The sequence below is a fragment of the Chenopodium album genome, chromosome 21 (genome assembly GCF_948465745.1).
Source record: "Chenopodium album chromosome 21, dcCheAlbu1.1, whole genome shotgun sequence".
Classification (NCBI taxonomy): Eukaryota; Viridiplantae; Streptophyta; class Magnoliopsida; order Caryophyllales; family Amaranthaceae; genus Chenopodium; species Chenopodium album.
Window position 1 is genome coordinate 10,852,832 of NC_137854.1, and position 23,275 is coordinate 10,876,106.

The 23,275-nt window shown below is 34.5% G+C and overlaps 1 protein-coding gene and 1 pseudogene across 2 annotated transcripts; both read left to right on the forward strand.

Annotated features, from left to right (window-relative positions):
- Positions 1 to 3,752: 3,752 nt before the first annotated feature.
- On the forward strand, positions 3,753 to 7,150 carry LOC145600180 (phosphatidylinositol 4-kinase gamma 7 pseudogene; annotated as a pseudogene). The gene is made up of 2 exons (XR_014104257.1): positions 3,753 to 4,076; positions 4,444 to 7,150. The product of XR_014104257.1 is annotated as a phosphatidylinositol 4-kinase gamma 7 pseudogene (transcript).
- Positions 7,151 to 21,448: 14,298 nt separating this feature from the next.
- On the forward strand, positions 21,449 to 22,686 carry LOC145600349 (inorganic pyrophosphatase 2-like). The gene is made up of 4 exons (XM_081656259.1): positions 21,449 to 21,589; positions 21,694 to 21,815; positions 22,050 to 22,254; positions 22,363 to 22,686. Exons 1-4 carry the CDS (start codon positions 21,449 to 21,451, stop codon positions 22,684 to 22,686), a joined length of 792 nt encoding a protein of 263 aa, XP_081512385.1.
- The last annotated feature ends 589 nt before the right edge of the window (positions 22,687 to 23,275 follow it).

Genomic DNA, 23,275 nt, shown 5'->3' on the forward strand with positions numbered 1-23,275 from the left:
AGTTCCAATCAGTTCAGTTCAGTTCAGCTCCAATCAGTTCAGTTCAGTTCAGTTCAGCTCAGTTCAGTAAATATGAACAGGCCCTTAGTTTCTTGTTCTAGCAACAACTAGTTTCATATTGAATAAGGAAGGGAAAAAGAGATCGTAGTAAGGTCATGAAAAGTATAGGTTGAAGCTTTTGTGGATAGCTGCGTAACAGAGATATTAGTGAAATAAAGGAGGTCGCAGGGGTAGAGGATGAGAGATAAGGTCAAAAAAAAAAAAAAAAAAAAAATCACATTTCTTGATAGTTTTCTCCTCACCCAAATTTCACTTATATCATCATGTTCTATTAGTTTTAGACTCTTGTCTTGTCTAAACTTATAACATTACCTAGCGATTGATGCTTGAGTGAGTATGGCATGAAAACAACATTTCGTCTTCAAAATCCTCCCCATGCCTGGATCCAGAAATTTTTCTTATGGGTTTGAAGTCAATAAATACATAATTTGTATGATAATGAAATCAATTCTCATGATCCAAAATACAAATTACAACTAATAATTTGAGTGTGCACATGTTAAAATCTTTGCTTCAAGAAGTTTGAGTTCCTACCTTTGTGCTACTGGGACATACTTGCAGTCTTGCACATTATTGTATTCTATTTATATAATTTTAGTAGCAAAGAAATCTGATCAGAATTTTCGGATATAGTACAGGCTCAACTGAACCCAATGAATTCATACTAAATTTACCACTACTCTGGACAAGCAAAGCTCAACTATACTTAAACTTTTAGGAGTCGATTGGTTGGGGGTATTCATCAAAGGGAATGAGAATAAACTGTCCTTATTCCCTTTGTTGTTGTTTGTTTAGCCTTTTTTTCCCATTCCTTTTACCATCTTCATTCCCCCTAATCCTTCAAACTTGATTCACGACCCCCTATGTTTTTCCATTTCTATTCCTTAGCCACCACTACACTACCATCCCCACACCAGCCACCACCACCCGACCGGCCCCCGACCTCTCCCCTCCCCCTTGGCGCACCTCCCCCGCCCCTTACCACCCACTGAAAATCTTCCCTCCCTCGGCTAGGGTTTCAAGGGTGGGAAGAAGGTTAGCCGACGATTTTTAGGGAAGGAAGAGGCGAGTCTAGGTTTTTTGTGGGGGTGGGAGATGTTTTTCGGGGGAGGGGATTGATATTCATGGGGGGGGGGGGGAGGTGAGGCGAGGAGCGGGGATGGGTGGCGAGAGGCGACCAATAATGGTGAGGGAGCGGTGGCGATTGTTGTTTAGTAAAAATCAATAATCCGCAACAATAAAAATAGTTGCAATTTAGTAAAAATCAGTTATTTCAATGAATAAGTATAATGAAAGTCAAAATAAGTACAGTATAAATTAGTAAAATTAATTTTACTTCAGCAAAGACACAAATTCTTATATGTGGTTGGTCTTATATGTGGCTGGCCACACCGTGTGACAAGCCATAATGAAGATTACTTCGTAAGTGTTATAGAAGTTACTTTTTTTTTGAAGCATTATAGGAGTTACTTTGTCAGTATTGTAGGAGTTATTCAACCAATATTATAGAAATTATTCAGCCAGTGTTATAAGATTTACTGGTTCAGTATTACAAGAGTTACTTTATTTTTTTTTTACTATCGGCCATATAGCTAGCCGCACACAAAGACGAGCCAAATAAAAAATAAGGTATAAAAAACAAAGTTTCAAAATTACTCCGTAATCCATAATAATTAAAACCAACTTAAAATATAAAAATAAAAAAGTAGACATCAATCTTAATGATCATGACGAGCACTACACAAACAAGAGGGACCCACTCATGATTCCACTCTTAAGTCCATACTCTTGAGTATTGACTTCTCTTGAATTACATTGCACCTTCCCATACTTCATTCCCACTGCTCAGTCTCACTTTCAATAGAAGGGGTATTTTCGTCATTCCATAATTATTCTCTCTCCTCCCATCCCTCTAATCAAGGGGCAAAATTTGACCACTAGGCACTAGCACACCTAACTGGCAGAGCCCATTGAATTCTGCAAGATCATAAATCCTACAATGTCGGATTTACCCCTTCTCTTATCTTGCCACTGTAAAGTGTAAATTTTGGTCTTGCTGGAAACTTCCTTCCTAAAAATAGAAAAGATTTCCTCAAATTTTTATTACTAAATCAGAATATCTCAATCTACCTTTTTCTTGTTTTGCGTAGGAATAATATAACAGACCACCTTTATTTGTCTAGAACATATCTAATTATATATACTCTATAGAAATCTTTTATGGACATGCTTTTGTTTTAATTTTGAATAATGGAAGTACTGTAAAACATGTAAATTGTGGAAGAGTGAGGTGAGAATACAAAGTTACACCGTAAGATCTTGAAAACATATGTTGAGATGAATCACACTCGTATAAAACTATATATTAATACATGAATAAACACGAGTATTAACTAACCATTTGTTTCATAATTAGAAGCCTATTTCTATCATTACTCACATAATAAAGAGAAATATGGTTATAATTATGAAATGGAGGGAATATTATTTTTCTGAGACATTACAAGGAAAAAAAAAAATCTTTTACAAACAAAGGGACCGTATAGTTAGGATTTGAATATTAGTGAAGAACTATTAACTTATTAAGGGTATGTGAGAGTAAAGGATAGCTCAAGTGGATAGAGCTTTCCTCCCAGTTCAAGGAGATCCTTTGATCGATTCTCACCCCACCCTTGTGGCCCTTTAGACACAAAAAAAAAAAAAAAAAAAAAAAAAAAAAAAAAAACTTATCGAGGGTATGTTCAAAAGTCCGGTACATATATAAAATTACAAGTTTCTCCATGGTCGATCAAAATTCACGGAAATTATAAATTCATATATTGCCATTTGCCAACCATACAAGTTTAGGAAAATCCTACCGAAGGAATTTCATTTAGGAAATAACTTTATATAAAATACAATGTCCTACAAAATTTAATCTCGTGTTAACTAAACGTGGCCATATAGTTTATGTCCAAGAAAAAAAGTTATTGGGAAGCAGGGAAGATATATAAGCAACAATTAAATAAGGCATTTATCCTTAATAATTCTAGTCAATGCAAAAATTTGATTTTGCCACTTAATAGTGAGTCAATGTACAAATTTGGTGCTGTCACTTAATAAGTTTATTTCTCGTTCTCAGATTACTTGATCTCAAAATAGTTGACACATATTACGCTTTTTTTTGAATTTCGCTAATATCTACATGTCTTAATTTATTATCTATAGACAATTGTAAGCTTCCACTAGATTTCCCCTCTTGTTAAAGAATGTGTCAAAACTCAAAACTGAACATTGCATATAAAATGGGAAAAAGAGAATGAACAAAACATTCACAAACAAAATAACCACAACAAGTTGGTTTCAAAAAAAAATAATAAAAAAAATAACCACAACAAGTTACTCAACTCAATAGGTAAAAAACACAGGCAACAACTCACATTTCCGACCTTGCTGTAATTACCACCATAAAAACAGTAAAAAAAATAATAATACAAAATTCCGAAAATGCCCTTAGAATTGCTAGAATGACGGACACCCAACTCACGTACGAACACCACCTCAACAAATCACATTCTCTTTCCTCGTCATTGGTCATTCCCATCTTTATATCACCCAAATCTAACGGCACTCATTCCTTATTCTAGACCCTTCCATTTTTCCATCCAAAAAAAATAAAAAAAATTCTGATTAAGATTATTAACTTAAAAAAAAAAAACATTAAAACCCCTTTTTATTTTATTATTAAGGGTTTTAACCATGGTTGAGTTAAGTAAACTAAACCTCTGAGTTTTAAGCGGTCCAGTGTTAAAAACAACTCCTGCTCTTCATTTTTTGGGCCAAGAGAGATAACGCGAAAGAGAGAAATTTGAGAAAAAAAAAAAAAAAATAATCGAAGCTCAAATTCATGATTGTTTGATTGAATTGATTTGATTCATTCAACTTTCTTGAATTTATAATTCTTTGATTCTTCTTCTTTTTTGGATTGATTGATTAATTTCTTACTTGGAATTTATTTCCCAGATCTCTCTTATAAGGTCAGTTCTTTTGATTTTTTGCTGCTCCTTATTTTCTGGGATTTTATTAATCTTTCATTTCAAGATTTTGACATTGAAGTTTTAATTTTTCAGCTGTGGGTTTTTCTGGGTTTTTGCTGTTTTTATTGATTGATGTTAAAAATCACTGTTTTGAAATGTGCTAAAATGTTTATGATTTAGTACTAGTAGTTAAAGAATTATACAGATAAGCTTTTGGATTGTTTAGGTTGGGTTCGTATCGTGTTATCGTGTCGTGTTAGGGATTACCAGCTCGGGGATTGTTTAGATCTGTTAAATAAAGTATGTAATTTTATGCATATTATATTTGGAATGGTATGATTGATTATTGGTATATCTTTGTTTTCAGATAATCAAAGTATTAAGATCTTACTTAGTACGATGGGGATGTGAATGTAGTGATTTTGCTGAAATTGAGCTAGTCATTTTGCTGGGTTGTGAAAAAGAGGTGGATTTAGGGTTTTTGGTGAGGTGATAAATTAATGATTGTGACCCTAATTTGCACCTTGAGTAGTAGTTTCCTGTTGAGGGATATAGAGTTAGGTGGTAGCTTGAGAGAGGAGAACGGGCTCTCTTTCGCGGACACCGTGTTTGAAAGATTTGAGAGGCAATATGTCTAAGGTAGACAGCCCTGTTCAGACCCAGGCCCCTGTTGGGTTGTTTAAGAACCCATTGTCGAGGTCGGGTTCGGGTTCGGGGGAGTTCTATGGGAAAGTGTCTACGACGGGTAGGAGGAGGGTTTTTGTGCAGACTGATACAGGGTGTGTGTTGGGGATGGAGTTGGATCGGAGTGATAATGTTCATACTGTGAAGAGGAGGTTGCAGATTGCACTTAATGTTCCTACTGATGAGAGTTCTTTGACTTATGGGGATATGGTGTTGAAGAATGATCTTGATGCTATTAGGCATGATTCGCCTCTTCTTTTGACGAGGGGGAATATGCATAGGAGCTCATCCACCCCGTGTTTGTCCCCACGAGGTGGGGATCTCCAGCAGAAGGATAAGAGTGGTCCGGTTGAGCTGTTGGGGAGGTCGGATCTGCATGAGGTTACTAAGCAGATGGTTAAGGAGATTGGCAAGGCGATTAAGAATGGTGTTGATCCAGTGCCTGTGACTGGTGGGCTTGGAGGTGCTTACTACTTTAAGAACATTAGGGGTGAGAGTGTTGCTATTGTGAAGCCCACTGATGAAGAGCCTTTTGCGCCGAATAATCCAAAAGGGTTTGTAGGCAGGGCTCTTGGGCAACCAGGCTTGAAGCGGTCTGTCCGGGTTGGGGAGACAGGCATCAGGGAAGTTGCGGCGTATCTTCTTGATGCCCAGAATTTTGCTAGTGTACCTGCTACGGCTTTGGTTAAGATCACTCATTCTATCTTCAATGTCAATGATGGGGTGAATGGTAATAAACCTCACAAGAAGAAACTGGTCAGTAAGATTGCGTCTTGCCAGCAATATATCCCACATGATTTTGATGCCAGTGACCACGGAACATCAAGCTTTCCCGTCTCATCTGTGCATAGGATTGGGATATTGGACATTAGGATTTTTAACACTGACAGGCACGCTGGCAACCTCCTTGTCAGAAAGCTTGATGGTGTGGGGAGATTTGGTCAAGTCGAGCTCATTCCAATTGACCATGGTCTTTGTCTGCCTGAAACTTTGGAGGATCCATACTTTGAATGGATCCACTGGCCGCAGTCTTCAATCCCATTTTCTGAGGATGAGCTTGCTTATATTGAGGGCCTTAATCCAGAAAAAGATTGTGAGATGCTTCGCGCTGAGCTGCCAATGATCCGTGAGGCATGCCTTCGTGTTTTGGTGCTTTGCACCATTTTCCTCAAGGAAGCTGCAGCCTTTGGCCTGTGTCTTTCCGAGATAGGTGAGATGATGAGTAGGGAATTCCGTAGCGGAGAGGAGGAACCTAGTGAGCTTGAGCTTGTGTGCATTGAAGCGAGGAGGCTGGTGGAAGAGAGGGAGTTGTTTGTGCCAGAGTCTGAAGCTGGTGAAGATGACTTTCTGTTTGACATTGATTGTGAGGACCCTGAGTGGGACTGTACTCCAAAGATGGGAAATGGGGAGGATTATTTCATCAGATCACCAGTATATGGTGTGAATGGCAGAAACCCTCTGTCAAAGCTGGAGGAAAGTCCTGAAGAGGAAGAGGAAAGTGAAGATGGTGATGATGGGGAGGTGGAGGCAGATGGGAATGGTTTTGCGGTATTCCCTGGTCCTCAAAAGTTCCCATCCATGTCTATGATATCAATGTCCCTCAAGAATACTTGTTTAGCGGAGAAGAGTCAGAAATTTCCTGGGGCGAAAGCAGAGAATGGCTATTCGTCATCTGGTCATAGGAGTGCAAATGAGCAGCTCCCTGCTAGTGCTAGTTTTGTGAAGGTTGCTGACATGAACGAAGAAGAGTGGACACTCTTTCTTGAGAAGTTCCAAGAGCTGCTGCGCCCAGCATTTGCTGAGCGGAAGGCTGTGACCCTCGGGCAGAGGCAGAGACTGAGGCTCGGGACTTCGTGCCAGTTTTGAGATAGAGATACTTACAGCTTTACGAGAGGGCTTTAGCCAGTTGAGATAATAAGGATTTGTAGGCGTTGCAAGAGTGGAGGAGGATTGATAGGATTTATTAGGTCAGGGACACTTCCCAGGAAGTAGTGGTGGGTTGTGGCCTTGGGAGGGCAGCAGCAGTTTCGAAGTGCTGTAAATATTCTTTGAAGGCGGCATTGCTTCGGCGAAGTGGCTGTCTTAGTAGGATTTGTTTGTATTTTTTTGTTCTCTTCTTAGAAAGCCTTGAAGCTTTTGGTTTTAGATTTTTCTTTCACTCTTTGTGGGCTTGTTTGATAAATAATTTTGTAGAAAATGAGAAGTCCGTCGAAAAAAGAACCAAAAAAAAAAACAGAAAAAAAGAAAAAAAAAAAAAGAAAATAGAAACTAATGTATATACCACTGAGACTGTTGTTTCTTGTGAATTTCCTCCATTCCACTTATTATCATCTTTGTATCTCTGTAATTTTTGTACTTCTTTCTTTAATAACTTCTTGAAGTTCCTTGTAGATTCGATCTCAAGCGTTATTACCTTACATACTGGTCCAAAGCTACTGTACTGATGATATGTTATGGTGTTCATTATTCAATGGCGACATTATAGGTACTGATCGGAGGTGATCGTTGTGCAAGTTTATCATTCAATGGCGACATTATAGGTACTGGTCGGAGGTGATCTTTGTGCAAGTTTATTTTCTGATCATCTTCTGTTTCTCTAGCTGATTTCAGCAGCTGTATTCAATAGAAACTGTAATAAAGACTGATAACTGAAGTTTTCTGTATAATTGAAAACTTGAATTCAGCTGTTGACATTTTTCTGATCACGCCATGCTGGTTGCCGGTCACTTGAAAATTTGACAGTTACACGGCTTCTGGTTCCTGATGACTTAAGAATATGACCGCCTTCATAAAGGGTATTCATCCTACACCCGAGTGTGAAATCATGTATACTCTCGTACATGATACATCTACACGCACCCCTCCGTGTGCCACCTACAGGCGGGAAAACGATCATCTAAGGTAGTTTAGCGATATAAAAACATTCCCTTTCAGCTAGTGTCATCAAGACCTGGTTGTAATCCACTGTTTTGTATGGGTCACCATCATATGCAACTACAATTCTACATGTAACAACTTACTTTTCTGCGGATGTGGATAAATGGCTTTTTCCTTATCCCATCCCTTCCCATTTTATGTCAATAATATTATATTAATTTCGACGAAAACGACGTTTGCCATGTTCACTACATGTCTTTATGTCACGGTGGTTTAGATTTCACCAAAAAGATGAACATCATAAATTTCATAATTTATAAACAAGGTTGGTATTTGCTGACATTATAAGCAAGAAAATTATATGAAACTAACAACAAATCCAAAATTGGCCTTTCAGAATTCTTTGGCGCAGCCAATTTAGTGCTATATAGCTATATTTATAAAATATATAACGCCTTTTCTAGTATTATTAGTTTATATGCCCTTTGATTTTGCACAAAATCTGTGGACCAAATACTGAGGGATTGTTCTGTTGAAAGTGTACCAATTCAGGTGGGGTTGTTTATTTTCTTTCTAACTAGGGTATGATGAAATTGTTGTTGATGATGCAAACTTTGTAATCCATTTTATTTTATATTCTAATTTTCGTATCTCTTATCTTACTATTGATCACTTCATTATTGGTTCTTAGGTCATGGTTTTTAGCATTATATATTGGTTGATTTAACTATAGTCGCGACTAATTGATTTGCTTGTGCTATAGTAACACGAATAGATTTTATCGCCTTTGTGTTTTGTATTGTTATTCATTCGAATTGCTGAGATGCAAACTCTTGTGATCAAGGAGTTTATCATCTTTAATACTGCTAGTTTTAGATGCTATTAATTTTGATTAGGAAAGAAAGTCCAAGAAAAACATGTGTGCATTTTACCTTCCTTTGGTGTCATTTTTTTGGAGTTATCCACATTAGAAAAAAAAAATCTGGGTGATTTCATTTCAAGGCCCCTCTTATTAACCATCATGATCAAATGATATAATTAAGAGTTGATTTTTCAATGGAGGTGACATATTTTTATAGGTAAATTTTTAAATTTTTATTTTAGACGAGTCTAAATAATGGGCTTTTCAGTAAATCAAATAAAGTCTTAGATGAGTTTTTATCTTATACAAGTACGTAACTAATATTCATTGACAAAGAGGCCAGGTAACCTTAAATTTATCATATTATTGGTTATCAAAAGTGAACTAAATGAGATTAGGCCCCCTTTTCTCTTTCATAAGATGAGAACTTTACAAAACAAAGACTATGATCAATAACCAATAAGGGTGTATTCTCTTTAATTAGTTTTTATTTTTTATTTTTTATTTTTATTATAATTTATTTTTATTTATTTTTTAATTTTACCTCATTTTTGAACTTAAATAGCTTAGCTAAACTAATCCAAACATATCTAGCACACTTTATGAATTTGTGAGCATATATGACCTTAATGTAACTAATTATTTCGTCTAATTTATCTAATTCGAGCATACATCTTATTTCGTTTAAAATTATCTAAACATTTTTGCTCCAAAATAAGTCAAAAAAAGTGTAAAATATAAAAAAAAATTAAAAAAAGTCAAGAACCAAAACCCATTAATAATTTAAGTTTTAAAATTATCTACGTGACAATAAAATCTCATATGAGACGGTCTCACAATAACTTATTACGAAATTAGAGTGACTACCTACTTTAAAAACGAATTTATTAAGTCAATCTTACAGAAGACTACTCAAATTAGTCTAACGTGGTATGCAACATTAAACTAAGGAACTAGTGGAGATACAAAAGTACTCATGTCATGTAATATTTGTGTAAGTTTATCTTGAACAAGATAAACACATATATTTGGTGAAGGTCTTGATTTAGGAGGCAGATTCCCATCTACCCATCATCATCAAAGAAGGGTGAATATGAAGGTGGAATGAAGGTGCATAATTTGAGAGAGTAAAACATGCAAGTAGTTATTTAAAATAAATAAAACTAAACCCAAAAAAAAAAAAAAAAAAAAAAAAAAAAAAAAAAAAAAAAAGCAAGCAAGAAGAATTTATTTATTTGGTAAGATGGACCCTCACCAAGAACGTGGCAACCTAATCTTTGTACATGTTGGTCCTTGTTTTATTGTGTCAATTGTATGTATATATCCAAGTTGTAGCTTGGTGTAGGGCCGGGGGCCCGGAAGAATTGCACTTTATTGAAAAATTGGGATTCAAGATAAAATGATGAGTTAATTTACAAAGCTAATTACTGGACCATGGTCTTGTCTAATTGTCTAATTGGACACTTTTGATGTTCTCTTTCAAATCAATTTTAAAGTGTGTCAAAAAGTTATCATCTTAGGTTCTTATGATTAGTACAGTACAATAGTATTTTACAAATATACAACTCATTTCTAGGGTTTAGCCAATGCTTAAATGATGACCGTCCATGTTGGAATAAAGACAATATGCCAATATTTCTCGTGTCTCATAAGATTGTCCCGTAATACTATTATGAATGTAATGTTATTTTGCTTGTTTTTTTTAGTGGTACGGTACTTTATCTTAACAATTTATGTGCATGTACGAAAGATAAAAAAAGAAAATTTCATATGCTATCAAAGAACCAACTCTTGAATGAACGAAAATGATCGGGATAATCTTAATCAGGCGGAGTGAGTACCTTGAAGAGCAAACTATCGGTCTAAAAACATACTTGATTGGGTTGGACACTAGTAGAGGATGCGATAGACATTCCCTTGGGGTGGACCAAATGTGATAATTTTCATTACTTGAACTAAAATACTAAAATAAAATAGTGATCTCTTTTGAGTCCATATCAATGATAACTCACTTGTAAGTTTCAAATATATGTTGAAGAAATTTGTTAAATTAAGCTTAGGTATAAGGATTATAAATAAGAAGATAATGCAAATATAATTATCATTGAATGGTATGTGATTTTTGAAGTTTGGAAAGAAACATTTGATGCTTACCTTCAAAGTCCCAAGGGTTATGACAAGCAAAACTCCTATAAAACATGTATAAGAAGAGTTGTTTTTACATCAATTATATCATTATTTCAAAGTTATTTTATGCACATCAAGAATGTACAATGGAGACTAATTTTTATTTTTGTTTAATTTTTTTTTTGAATGAGTACTTATATCTTAAATTTCATGTAAACATCTTTACTTTGTTATCTCTATCAATTACACATCAAAGAAAGTGTTATATGAGAAATATACGTTGAAAGTAATCCAACAACATTTATATAATAACATTTCGCCCCAATATATTATTAATAGAACATAATCAAAATTATAAAATTATTTACAAATTAAACTGTTACAATTTTTATAAAACGGGAGAAACATATCCCAACTCAATTCTCTAAACCTCTACAAAAAAATTTCATTGTTTGGAAGGCTTTATGATTGACTAGTCATACACATATAAAAAAAGTAAGTACCTTACAAAATGAATAAGAAAGAGTAGAAAAAGTCAGTCTTCAAAATTCTTTTCTTGTCCTTAGTTAGTTAAAAGTAACATCTATTAACATAGTCACACAATCTACTAATGATGTAATTAAGGAATTTAACCTACTTAATTGTCCACCTTTAGAAAGCTAAAAAAAAGGACCACAAAGTAAAAGCATGCTAATAAAGTATTATAATGCATGAATGAATTTATTAAAAGATGTACCTACCTAGCTACAAGGTTACAACTAAATTATAGTCTTTATAGATAGTTAAGTTAGGAAAAAAAATCATAAAAAAATGGAAAGAATTAGATCAAAATTTAAGGAAGAGGAGATAGTTTGAGTTAGGACTTGGGATATCTATCAATATTCCTTCTTAAAAGTAAAGTGGAAACATATTAGTTGGTAATTGTCATAGATTCTTTATTTTTCTTTATCCTTTTTTTTGTTTTTTTTTTTTATTTTTTTTAGGTGTGCTTAATTATTGAAAGGAAACAAAGTAGAGGTGGATGGTAATAGTAGGAAATGGGATAAGCATCATATTTAATGATTGCTCTAAAGTTGTACTAGGAGTAAGTATTTCTTCCATTTTTTGAAAGATTTTTCATACTTAAGCATCAAAAACTAAAGTAGTGGGCCGTTCGGTCAATCGGTTGGGCCGTGAGCGTGATGGGGTTGGGCTTTAAAAAAAATTCCATTTGTTTCAAAGAGGAAAAATTGTTTAGAATTATGAGTAGCTATACTAATATATTAAAAGGTATTTATAAGAACGTCCACGTGTCACGTAAACCCTTCAAACTACGCCACGTCACCTACTCAACTATTCATTATGCCACATGGCTCTCCTTCCATTTGTTTTTTCATTCCATGTCATGCATCATCATAAAAAAAATAAAATAAAGAAATAAAGTTCTCCACAATAATTGAACCCACAACCTCTAATTCTAGAAATAAGTATCTTACCACCAAGTTATGTGATTTTTTATGCAATCCTTTGAATTCAAAATATTAATATGTAGCAAATTAAAATATGAACAACAGATTTAATTACAAGAAAATTAAATCATACATTACAACGTATATTAATGTTCAATTCCACGTAAGAATCTGGGGCATCGCCCGGGCCCTAAAACTAGTTGTTAATGAATTAGCGTGTACTGATCAATTATGTAATGAGTGTAAATTCGAATCAAAGCAGTCGATTTTACAATTTATGTATGTCATAAGATTCAAAACTTACGGGTCAATTCAGATATTGAATTTTGTTGACTTTGCTTCACACTAAAGTTTGCTAGTTGGGAAAACATAAAGCTATGATTTGTTATGTTCTAGCCCATTGGGCTTGATAATAATTAGCCTGTATGATTTTAAAACGCAATCGATTTACTGAAAATTTTACACTATACCCCGGTGTAGCTTCTGCTACCTACACCCCCCCCCTCCCCAGGTGACGTCATTTTGCACATATAATATTTCAAAACTGAACATATTTTATTAATAGTTGTAAATGAACATATAATTATTTATAATTGAACATTTAATTAAAGAGCATTATTATAGATGAAAAATGTATAAAATTTATAATTTTGTACTTGTTATTGAAAATTTTTGAAGGTAGCACACACTCCTTATTGTAATTGTAAGAATCATTTCCATGAAAACTACAACATAGCACACACTCTTATTGAAATTCCTTATTAAATTTGTTAAAATAACTAATTCATGATATAATTGGGTGCTTTAATTAGTAGTATAAAAATGAAATTTTAAGTATATGCACATATTCATTTTAAAATTAATGCATTTACTTGTTGATCATGAATAAGAACGAAAATGAACATTTATCAATACGTAAATTAACATGTATATATAATGAAAATGAACATTTATCAATACGTAAATTAACATTTATCATCTATTAAAATGTGAATGACGTTATACTAACATATAAATGAACATTTAACAAAATGAAAATGAACATTCATAAAAATAAAAAAAAAAAATTAAAGAAATAATAAATAATAAAAAAAATAACTACGAACTATAATCTTTGTTTCTCTTCTCTGAAACGGTGTCCTTCGCTCTGCAAACAAAACTGAAGAATGTACAGATATAATTTATTAGTTCTTCAATAAAAATTGCTAAGATTATAGTATAATACTTACATTGATTTACATTACTATATATGTAAATGAACATTATGAATTTCATATATGATCAAAAGATTTCATAGTATGCATAAGTCAGTTTCTCAACTCACATGAATGAATATTTATGCATTTTATAAATGTGCATAACGTATCATAAAAATGAACATTTTTTATTTTGGCATATAAAGTCAAATATAAACTCAAATAGATTCAAATATACAAATGAACATTTACAATTCAGTATATGTTCATATATTACCTCAGAATTGTAGAAATGTTAACATCTATACCATAAGTTTTAATATCTTTTAAAAGTTTTTGATCTACAATAGGAGATTTTTACAATGACTATGTAGTAATATATAAATAAATATTTGTATTAATCATTTATTAACATGTGAATGATTGTATATTAATATATAAATGAACATTTATCAAAATGAAAATGAACATTTATAAATTTTTTTTTTTAAAAAAAAAAAAAAAAACCACTACGAACTAATTTAATTAATGCTTACTTTTCTCCAGATTTTTTTTGGTGTTCTTCTCTGAAGCTATTTCCTTCATACTGCTATAAAAAAATGAAATACTTCATACTCAAAATTCAAAATGTACTTGTTCAAATTATTAGTTTTAAAACTAAAAATAGTAAATGACGATCCTGTAACACAATTGCAACAATAAATTATAAAAATTAGGATTTATACTCTTTTTCGAATTAAATATGAACAAAATCACTTACTCCTTTGAATTTCGACCTTGATTTGTTGAATTATGTAGCAGTTGAACAACTTTTTTGGATAATTTGTCACAAATTTTGTTGAAAATTTTGAATTAGAAAATGCTGAAAATGGGTGTAGAGAGAGAAAATGCAGAAAATGGGTGAGGAGAGAGAAAGTGAAAAAAGATAAATGGTGGTTTGATTTTTATTGTACAATTGCAGAAAGTGGGTATATGAGGGAGATTGTGAGGGGGGGTGTAGGGTGTGGTACCTACACTAGGGTCTAGTGTATACCAACTAATCGATATACATATTCTATCGCAATGAGAGCCCTTTGGGCTTGAAGAGTAGCTATTCCAGGGCCCTTTGCATATCACCCCGGCTCTTAAGACCATCCACCCCTCCTATAAGAAAAACCTTACGGAGTAGTTTTATTTGAAAACTTGTTACATTTATCTCATTGTAAATTTCTAAATTATTAATATTTTGCATATTAATAGTAAAAACTAAAAAGTATTAATGGTTAAAGGCATGCACTCACAATTTCAATCACACACGTAAAAATAGAATGTCATTCAAAATAAAAAGAAAAAAAAACGTAAAAATAGAATCGTTTAATTCGGCTATTTCACCAAATGCCACTGATAAATTTAAAAATTCATCAAATGCCATCGCACTTTTCAGAATTCACCAAATGCCACTCACAAATAGTAAAATGTCATGTCGTGCCATTAATGAGGTCTGGACGTTAACTGTCTGTTAATGCGAATTGACAATTATATCCTTATGTGGGGTTAATGGCGCGTTAATGGGCATTGACTCTCTGACTTCTTCAATTTCGATCAAAAAAAAAACCTCCATCATTCTTCTTCTCTGTTCTTCGAACTTCCACCCTCATTCAAACTCTGAAATCCATAATCAAACCAGTAGATTTCGTTATCACTTGAACAAAAAACTCCTAAAAATCGAATCTTTTTATGCGATTTGAGTTGTGCGAACCAGTTGATCAGTATTGACAAGTAGGGGAGGAAGTAGAAGCAAAAAGCTCTTGAATTTGAGTTTGGGGTGTTCGACATAGCAATCAAGGTAATAATCGCTGTTTCGCTTTTCCATTCGCGTTTTGAATCTGGCAATTTTTGTGAAAATTGAGTTAGGGTTAGGGTTTTTCTGAAACAATCATGTTAAATGCGATTACTTGAATTGCATGTGTGAATTGATGCTAAATTTCATATTAAAATAGTTATTTGTTGGTATGGATTGGACATTGTTATGCTGTGTGATTGTGAGGTGTTTGAATTGTGGATTTCGCAATTTTGTGTACTGGTATGTTAGGGTGTGGTATGTGCTTGTTGATATGAATCATATGTGTTGATGTTCAGTATAGTAATGTCTCTGTATTTTGTTGTTTATAGGATGAGTAGATTGTGGCTTGATGTCCATTATAGAGATCAGGGGTTTGATGTATTGATTGATGATACAGACAGAACAAGTTTAATGGACTTGTTTGAGTTTATGTTTGAGGACTCTGTTAAGCAAAATGTGATACTTCCAAAGTACTTTAGTTTGTATGTACTGCCACCTAGAACTAATAGGAAATTGGAGTTGTGTTCTGATAAGGATATGCTGAAAATGTGGGAGTGGTTTGGACATAATGAAACTATAGTAATCTTTTTAGAGGAAAAAGAAAGTCCTAGTCAAGTGTTTAAGGATGCTGAGAGTAGCTGGCAGAAAAGGATTAAGGCCATGGCTGAGAAGGCTAGGTTAGAAGCTGAAAAGGCCCAGGCTGAGAGAGAGTTGGAGGAACTGGAAAGGTTTAAAGTTGCAGTTGAGGTTCCTGTAGCTAATGTGGATGGGGGTGAGGATGAGTATGTAAGAGTGTTTGAGACTCCATTAGCAGATGAGGTTTTCCCTGGGCAATCTCAGCCTGAGCCTGAGCAAAGTACTCAACCATCTACCCCAGTTAAACACTGTCAACCTCCTTTTCCTCTCAACCAACCCGAAAGCTCAGCTGTGAGGAAGAAAATGACCCCAAGGAAAAGGAAGAGAACACCCAAAAAAAAGCCACCATCTCAAACAACCTCACCAGCTCAACCAACATCACCAGCTCAACCAACATCACCAACTCAACCAACATCACCAACACAAGCAGCCTCACCACACCAAACAACCCCAGCACCTCATTCAACACCACCACCACATTCACCTGAACCACCTCATTCACCTGGACCACAACCAAGATCACCACCTCACCAAGCAGAGTCACCTCCACCACAAACTGATGTGAATCAAACATCAGAAGCAGCTACTTCTATCCCTGGTAAACCCAAAAAAATTGGTAGATCAAGGCCACCAGGATTTAGAACAAAAAAGAGTTGTGGAAAAAAGGTTGCTGGGGGGAGTAATGTGGAAGGTGTGAGCTTAAGGAGATCTGAAAGACAGAAGAAGGCACCAGTTGGGGTTGAAAGCAATGAGGATGAGAGCTCTGATGATGATGACAGTGAGGATTCAGATTACATTCAATCTGGCAGTGAACAACTTGATGATGAATTGGATCTTGCTGACTTCAGAGAAGATGAGGAAGAAGTACAATGTTTGTATGATGACATCCCACCCAAAGAATTTGAAGATTACCTTGATGGAACCCAGGCAATGGATAAGACATACAAGAATGGGAAGGTTTGGAGAGATTGTGAATTTGGTAGTATTAAACTGGAGCCATGGTTGATTTTTGCAGATAAAGAGTCATTCACTGAAGTGTTTAAGGATTTTTGTGTGCAAGAAGGTTTTGGAGTATTTGTTGAGAAGAGTGACCCTACCAGGTTTATAGCAAGATGTGCTATAGATGGTTGCAATTGGAGAATTCATGCATCAACCATGGCTGACAAAATCAGTTGGGCAATCAAGACATTAACAGGGGAGCATGCAACTTGTGGCAGGCTTGAGATCAACCCTGTAGTAAGTTGTGATTGGCTATGCAGACATCTGCAATCTGATATTCAAGCCAATCCTAACATTCCTGTTGAGTCTCTTCAAAAAATCTGTATGGAAAGGTACATAATTCAAGTTAAGAAAAGGTTGTTTTACAAGGTTAAAGCCATTGCCAAGGAGATGATACATGGTGGTTTTGCTGAAGCTTATAGTCTCCTACCTAGGTATGCTGAGATGCTGAAACAAACCAATCCAGGGAGTTATGCTCTAGTTACATGGACACAACTTTCTGCAAATGTCCAACCTAGGTTCAAGGCATGCTTTTTCTCTTTTGGGGCCCAAGTTAGAGGGTTTTTGGGTGGCTGCAGACCATTTATAGGCATTGATGGGGCTCATCTAAGTGGATATTACAAAGGCATATTGTTATCTGCAGTAGGGATTGATGGGAACAATGAGATCTTTGTCATTGCTTATGGCATAGTGAGTACAGAGAGTGTTGATACTTGGGGTTATTTCATGAGGAATTTGAAATGTCTCTTTCAAAAGGAGGGATGTAACAAAGATGATTGGACATTTATTTCAGACAGGATGAAGGTAAAGGTTATATTTGTGTAAATACTTTGTTTCTTGGAGTGAATACATTCCAGCTTATTAACTTGTCATATGCATATGCAGGGAGTTGATGCAGCAATTAAGGAAGCATTCCCCAGAGCTAGTAGAAGAATCTGCTGTCAGCACTTGTACAACAATTGCAAAACAAAAGGGTACAGTGGAACAGCTTTTCACAAGCTATTCTGGGTTGCTGCTGATGCTTATAACACATATGTGTTCAATAAAGCTATGGACAAGATATCTGCCTACAATCCAAAGGCTGTTGAGTACCTGAACAGCACAACTGAGGTTTGGTCAAGGCATCAATTTGACACAGCTCTCTGCTGTGATCATAACACAACCAATTTTGTTGAATCATTCAACTCATGCACCCAACCATACAGAGATCTACCAGTTTTGAAACTTCTTGAAGGTTATCTACCCACTCAACTCCTTTGTTGTACCAGTTTGATTAAGCCATATTATCTGTGTTGATTTACTAATTTGTATTCTAATATGCAGCTATAAGGCATTGGTGTATGAAGAGGATGGCTCCGAGGTTTGATAAAGCAACATCCATGGGAGATGGAGAGCTCACTGACTATGCAACCAAGATCCTGCAAACAAGATCTGATGAGTCCAGGTTCTACTATGCAACAGCATGTGGTGGTGATGAGTTTAAGGTGAGGGATCAACATGTCTACTTTCCTATCAAGTTAGGAGCTGGAACATGTGGATGTGGGAAGTGGCAGCATTCAGGGATCCCATGCAAGCATGTTCTAAGGGTGATTTACCACCAAAGGCTACAACCTGAGGATTTTGTGTCTCCTTATTTCAAAGGGAGGGCATACAAAAGAACTTATGCTGAGCATATGCACCCAATGCCTGACCATACTCAATGGCCTTCATTCAACCTCCCTGACATACTACCACCACCAGTGAAAAGATCTGCAGGCAGACCAAAGAAGCAGAGAAAAAGGGGGGCAAATGAAGCAAGGAAAGGGAAGAGGCATAGTACAACCAAGTGCAGCCTATGCAAAGAGTTGGGCCACAACAAGTTGACATGTGCTGCACAGACAAAGAATGCAGCAGCTGAAGCAACAACTGCAGCAAACAACAGGAATGCAGCACCTGAAGCAACAACTACAGCAAACAACAACAATGCAGAGGCTGAAGCAACCACCTCAAAAACCAAGAAGAGATCGAAGAAAGCTGCTTAAAATCCAAAGCCTGCCCTTTTGTACGCACAGCATAGTTGTTGATGATATCCACATTTTTGAACATTAATATTACAATGTGTGATGTACCTAATTTTTTGCTTTTTTGGAAAAAATTCTGATTTATGTCAGCAAGGGGGTTTAATTTTTTGGATGAACATGATTGCAACATGAAGAATTATACTACAAATGTTCAAATTAACACTTTATTTAATTTCAGTATAAATACATTATTGTTCACTTCATCATTACAATCACAACTATTACAAACATAACAACTCCTACTTTCATAATAAAATTGAGCACTTTTTGCTGCTGCCTGACTTTCTTCTTCAATTGCTTCAATTCATCATGCAAATCGCTATGTCCCCATCCATCCCTAACATAACAACTTCCCCTACTTTGAGCTTCTTCCGGCTTGAGGAATTTACACCATTTGAAACTATTACATGAGTCACACTTGTAATAAAGCCTTTGAGGGTTTGATGTTGACTCCGAACTTCTAATTGCGTATTTCCGACCACAACCGCAAAACTTGTTTGGAACTCTTACATATGCATACTCGTGTGTGGAGGACGATGTGTTTGATTGCAAACTCATGATTATGCATGTAGAGGGATGCAATGTGTGTTCTTAGTCTCATATTTATACAAGAAAAGGGGTCCAACGGCTATTTTTCCCCAAAAAATTTTCAAAAATGTTCAAACAAACTAGCCGTTAGTACTAATTTGATTAGAGGGTTACTGTGAATAATTTACAAAAGTAATGGCATTTCATGAAAATTATTAATTTCTCAGTGGCATTTTGTGAATTAAGAATCCTAGTAACGGACAGTTAACGTCCAGACCTCATTAATGGCACGACATGACATTTTACTATTTGTGAGTGGCATTTGGTGAATTCTAAAAAGTGCGATGGCATTTGATGAATTTTTAAATTTGTCAGTGGCATTTGGTGAAATAGCTGTCGTTACAACTATTAAAAACGAACAGAGTTATTTACAAAATCTGATCAATGCGAAACTGTTTCCAAAATACACTATGTTCTTTTTTTTTTTTTTTTTCTTTTCTGACACAAAAAATACACTATGTTAATGCCAAGAAGAAAGAAAATACAAGTGGGCTTGGGCTTAAATGGTTCTACAATTTAGTGCTGGATTGACATGCACAATTGAACACTTGTTCTGTAAATTTGATCAAGCATTTATAAATCATCATTAGCTTATTACGGAGTATATACCCATGTCTTCTTGCCTTCTTCAATCAAATCATCAGCGAAATATCATGATTTTAGTTTTAATATAGCGACTTTTTTTTTTTCTTTTTTTTTTTTTTTTTTTTTTTTTTTTTTGATTTGACGGGACCCTAATTTTAACATAGTGACCCTTATTTCAAACTTGTGTGGAAACGTTAAGTTGAATTTATAGTGGCCTTAATTTTAACATAGTGACCTTTGTATACATATAAACTAGTGTATTACAACTCTTATTGTAAAACACCGAAAGCTGGGTGGAAATTGGAAGAAGACGCATCACCTTCATTACTACTTTTACCATATAACCGTCTTTACCCATGATAGCCGCAAGAAGTTAGGTACACCAAAATTAATTAAAGCAAGGTTGAGGAACAAGAAGAGAAATTAATTAGGCAAAAGTTACTGTGGAAAATTTGGTAGAGTAGGAAACAAATTGGGATCGGCTGGGCTAAAGAAACGTAAAAAGGAAATAAAATTGCGGAAGCTCGATCGAAAAAACTAAAGCTGTAATACCACATTAGATTTTGTAAAACTCCTTAGATTGAAGTGTATTCCATTGATTTACAAATGTGAGTCCTAATCATGTTAGAAAATCTCAAAAGATAATTCCACAATATTCACAAAATATATAATATGTATTGTATATTCTATCACTTTCTTACAATATAATGACTTATATTCTAACATAATAACCTTTAATTATTTTGATATAATAACTTTTTTCATTCCAACCAGTCTTGTGTGTAGCCGTACAAGAACAAAGTAACCCCTATAAAATTGACTAAATAATCCCTATGACATTGACCGAGTAACCCTATAATATGACAAAGTACCTTCTTTAACACTGATCAAGTAACCCGTACAACACTAGCTAAGTAATTCCTATGATGACTGATCACACTATATGGCCAACCACTTATTTGTGTTTTCATTAATATAACAACTTTCTTTTAAAATATTAGCGTATAAAATATAGTGACCTTAAAATATTAGCGTATGAAACATAGTGACCTTAATATTAGCGGTCAATTTAAGAGTTTAAGGTAAATCATAATATATCAAATTACGCAACGAAAGAATATTTTATTATCCTTTATTTATCAAAAAACTTATTATGGTACATTCTTCCAATTCTATTCAAATTAGGAAAATCTGCCTTAAAACAAAAAAGCATATTCCCTCAGATTCCCGCGCATTTTAATCATGTTAATAATCACTTAATTACTTTCCTATAAATCTATCAAATTTTAGCCCATGGATTCAATTGTCACACATAATCCAACGATCAAAATTAACCCTCAATATATGAAAATATCCTACGGTACATTCCTTAAGAAGCCCTTTTAAAACTATAAATACCTCTCCAATTAACTTCTAGGGCATTACACAAAAAACAAATATCAATTCATCAAAGTTTCTGATTTTTTTTCTAAGCAATTTTCTTGAGCAATGGAAGGATTAATGGTCGTTTTCGACTTCGATAAAACGATTATCGACTGTGATAGTGATGAATGGGTTGTTAATGAGTTTGGTTTTACACCACTCTTCAATAAACTACTCGTAAATACGCCTTGTTGGAACACTATAATGGTTAGTATTTTTTGTTCGGTTTAATTCAAATGTTGTTTCTTCTATTTTCTTGGTTTTATTTTATAGTTCACGTAATTTAACGTGTGTTTTATTGATCATAACAGGATACATTGATGAACGAAATGCATAAACAAGGAGTTACAATTGATGATATTGTACAAGTCTTGAAACGAGTTCCGATTCATCCTCGTGTTGTTCCCGCAATCAAATCTGCCCATGCTGCTGGGTATTTGAATCTTTTCTTGTTTATGTCATCCGGAATTAATAGTCACGTTTCGTTGATACATTATTGTGTTAATTGATTTAGTGACATGATAATATAACCAAATCTTGACCGTGGTATGTAGTGTATTAATCGAGTTTTCTAGGTATTAATTAGGATACTTAATTGTCACGACTAAATCTTGATCATTGTAGTACATAATTAACTAGGTATTAATAAGATTTTTATTTTTTTCAGGTGTGATTTGAGGATCGTAAGCGATGCAAATACGATATTCATTGAGACCGTACTTGATCATCTAGGAATAAAGGATTGTTTCTCAGAGATTAACACGAATCCGGGTTATGTTGATCAAGAAGGAAGATTAAGGATATTACCGCTACATGATTTTACTAAATCTCCTCATGGATGTAGCAACCCTTGCCCTCCAAACATGTGCAAGGTAATTATAATTATTTAATAATTTAATTTATCAAACCTTATTATATAAATTAATTATATGTTATGAATGTTGATGTCTAATTTTATGTTATTATTCAAAAAATTGTAGGGTTTGGTGATCAAAAGGTTATTACGTGAGCAAGAATCCAAGAAAATCATTTACTTAGGAGATGGTCTCGGAGATTATTGCCCTTCTTTAATGCTAAGAGAAAATGATCATGTTATGCCAAGGAAGAACTTTCCTGTTTATGACTTGATCTCAAGAAATCCAAACCTTATCAAAGCCAAGATCCATGAATGGGAAGACGGTCGTGACCTCGAACGAGTTCTGTTGTCTATCATCCAAGGTATCATCTCTAATGGAGATGATTATAATGTTTCTCAATCATTTAACCATGAGATTTTGCCTCAGGCTCGCCGTATTGCTGTTTAGCTAGAAATTGGGAAGAATAGCTATTTTATTTGTAATTTTTGTTTGATTCATCTTAGGTTTATGTTGCTCAATTTAAGAATTGTATTGGTGAATGAAGATGTACGTCTTTCAATATTGTGTATTAACTCTAATTTCGTCTCAATTCGATTCAAGAAAGCTTTAATTCTTTCAAAATTTGAAGCAAATTATTTTATGTTACTTGTAGAGTATATAGCAAAATCTCACTACTATTTTAAGTGACTCCATAGTTCTTTTGAGTTACTACATGATGATAGTTAAACTTATTTTCTAACCTTTTTCCACGAGTTTTATGATTTCCAATCTTGAATATCGTGTGACCAGCAATACACATAGCACCCTTACACTAAGTAAACAAAAATAGTAAAAATAGTGAAGTTAGTTTTAAAATTTTAACCAAGGTGTTAGTTAAAAGTCCGGGATAACACATAAGTCACATGATATTACTTTTTCTAGGTTCATCTGAAATACAACTTGTTTAGGCATGAGGCACGCTAACACGTGGATGGTCTAACCCGTGTCTAGCTCTAACTAGATTAGAGTATATAGAGAAAGATATTTGTTTCTATCT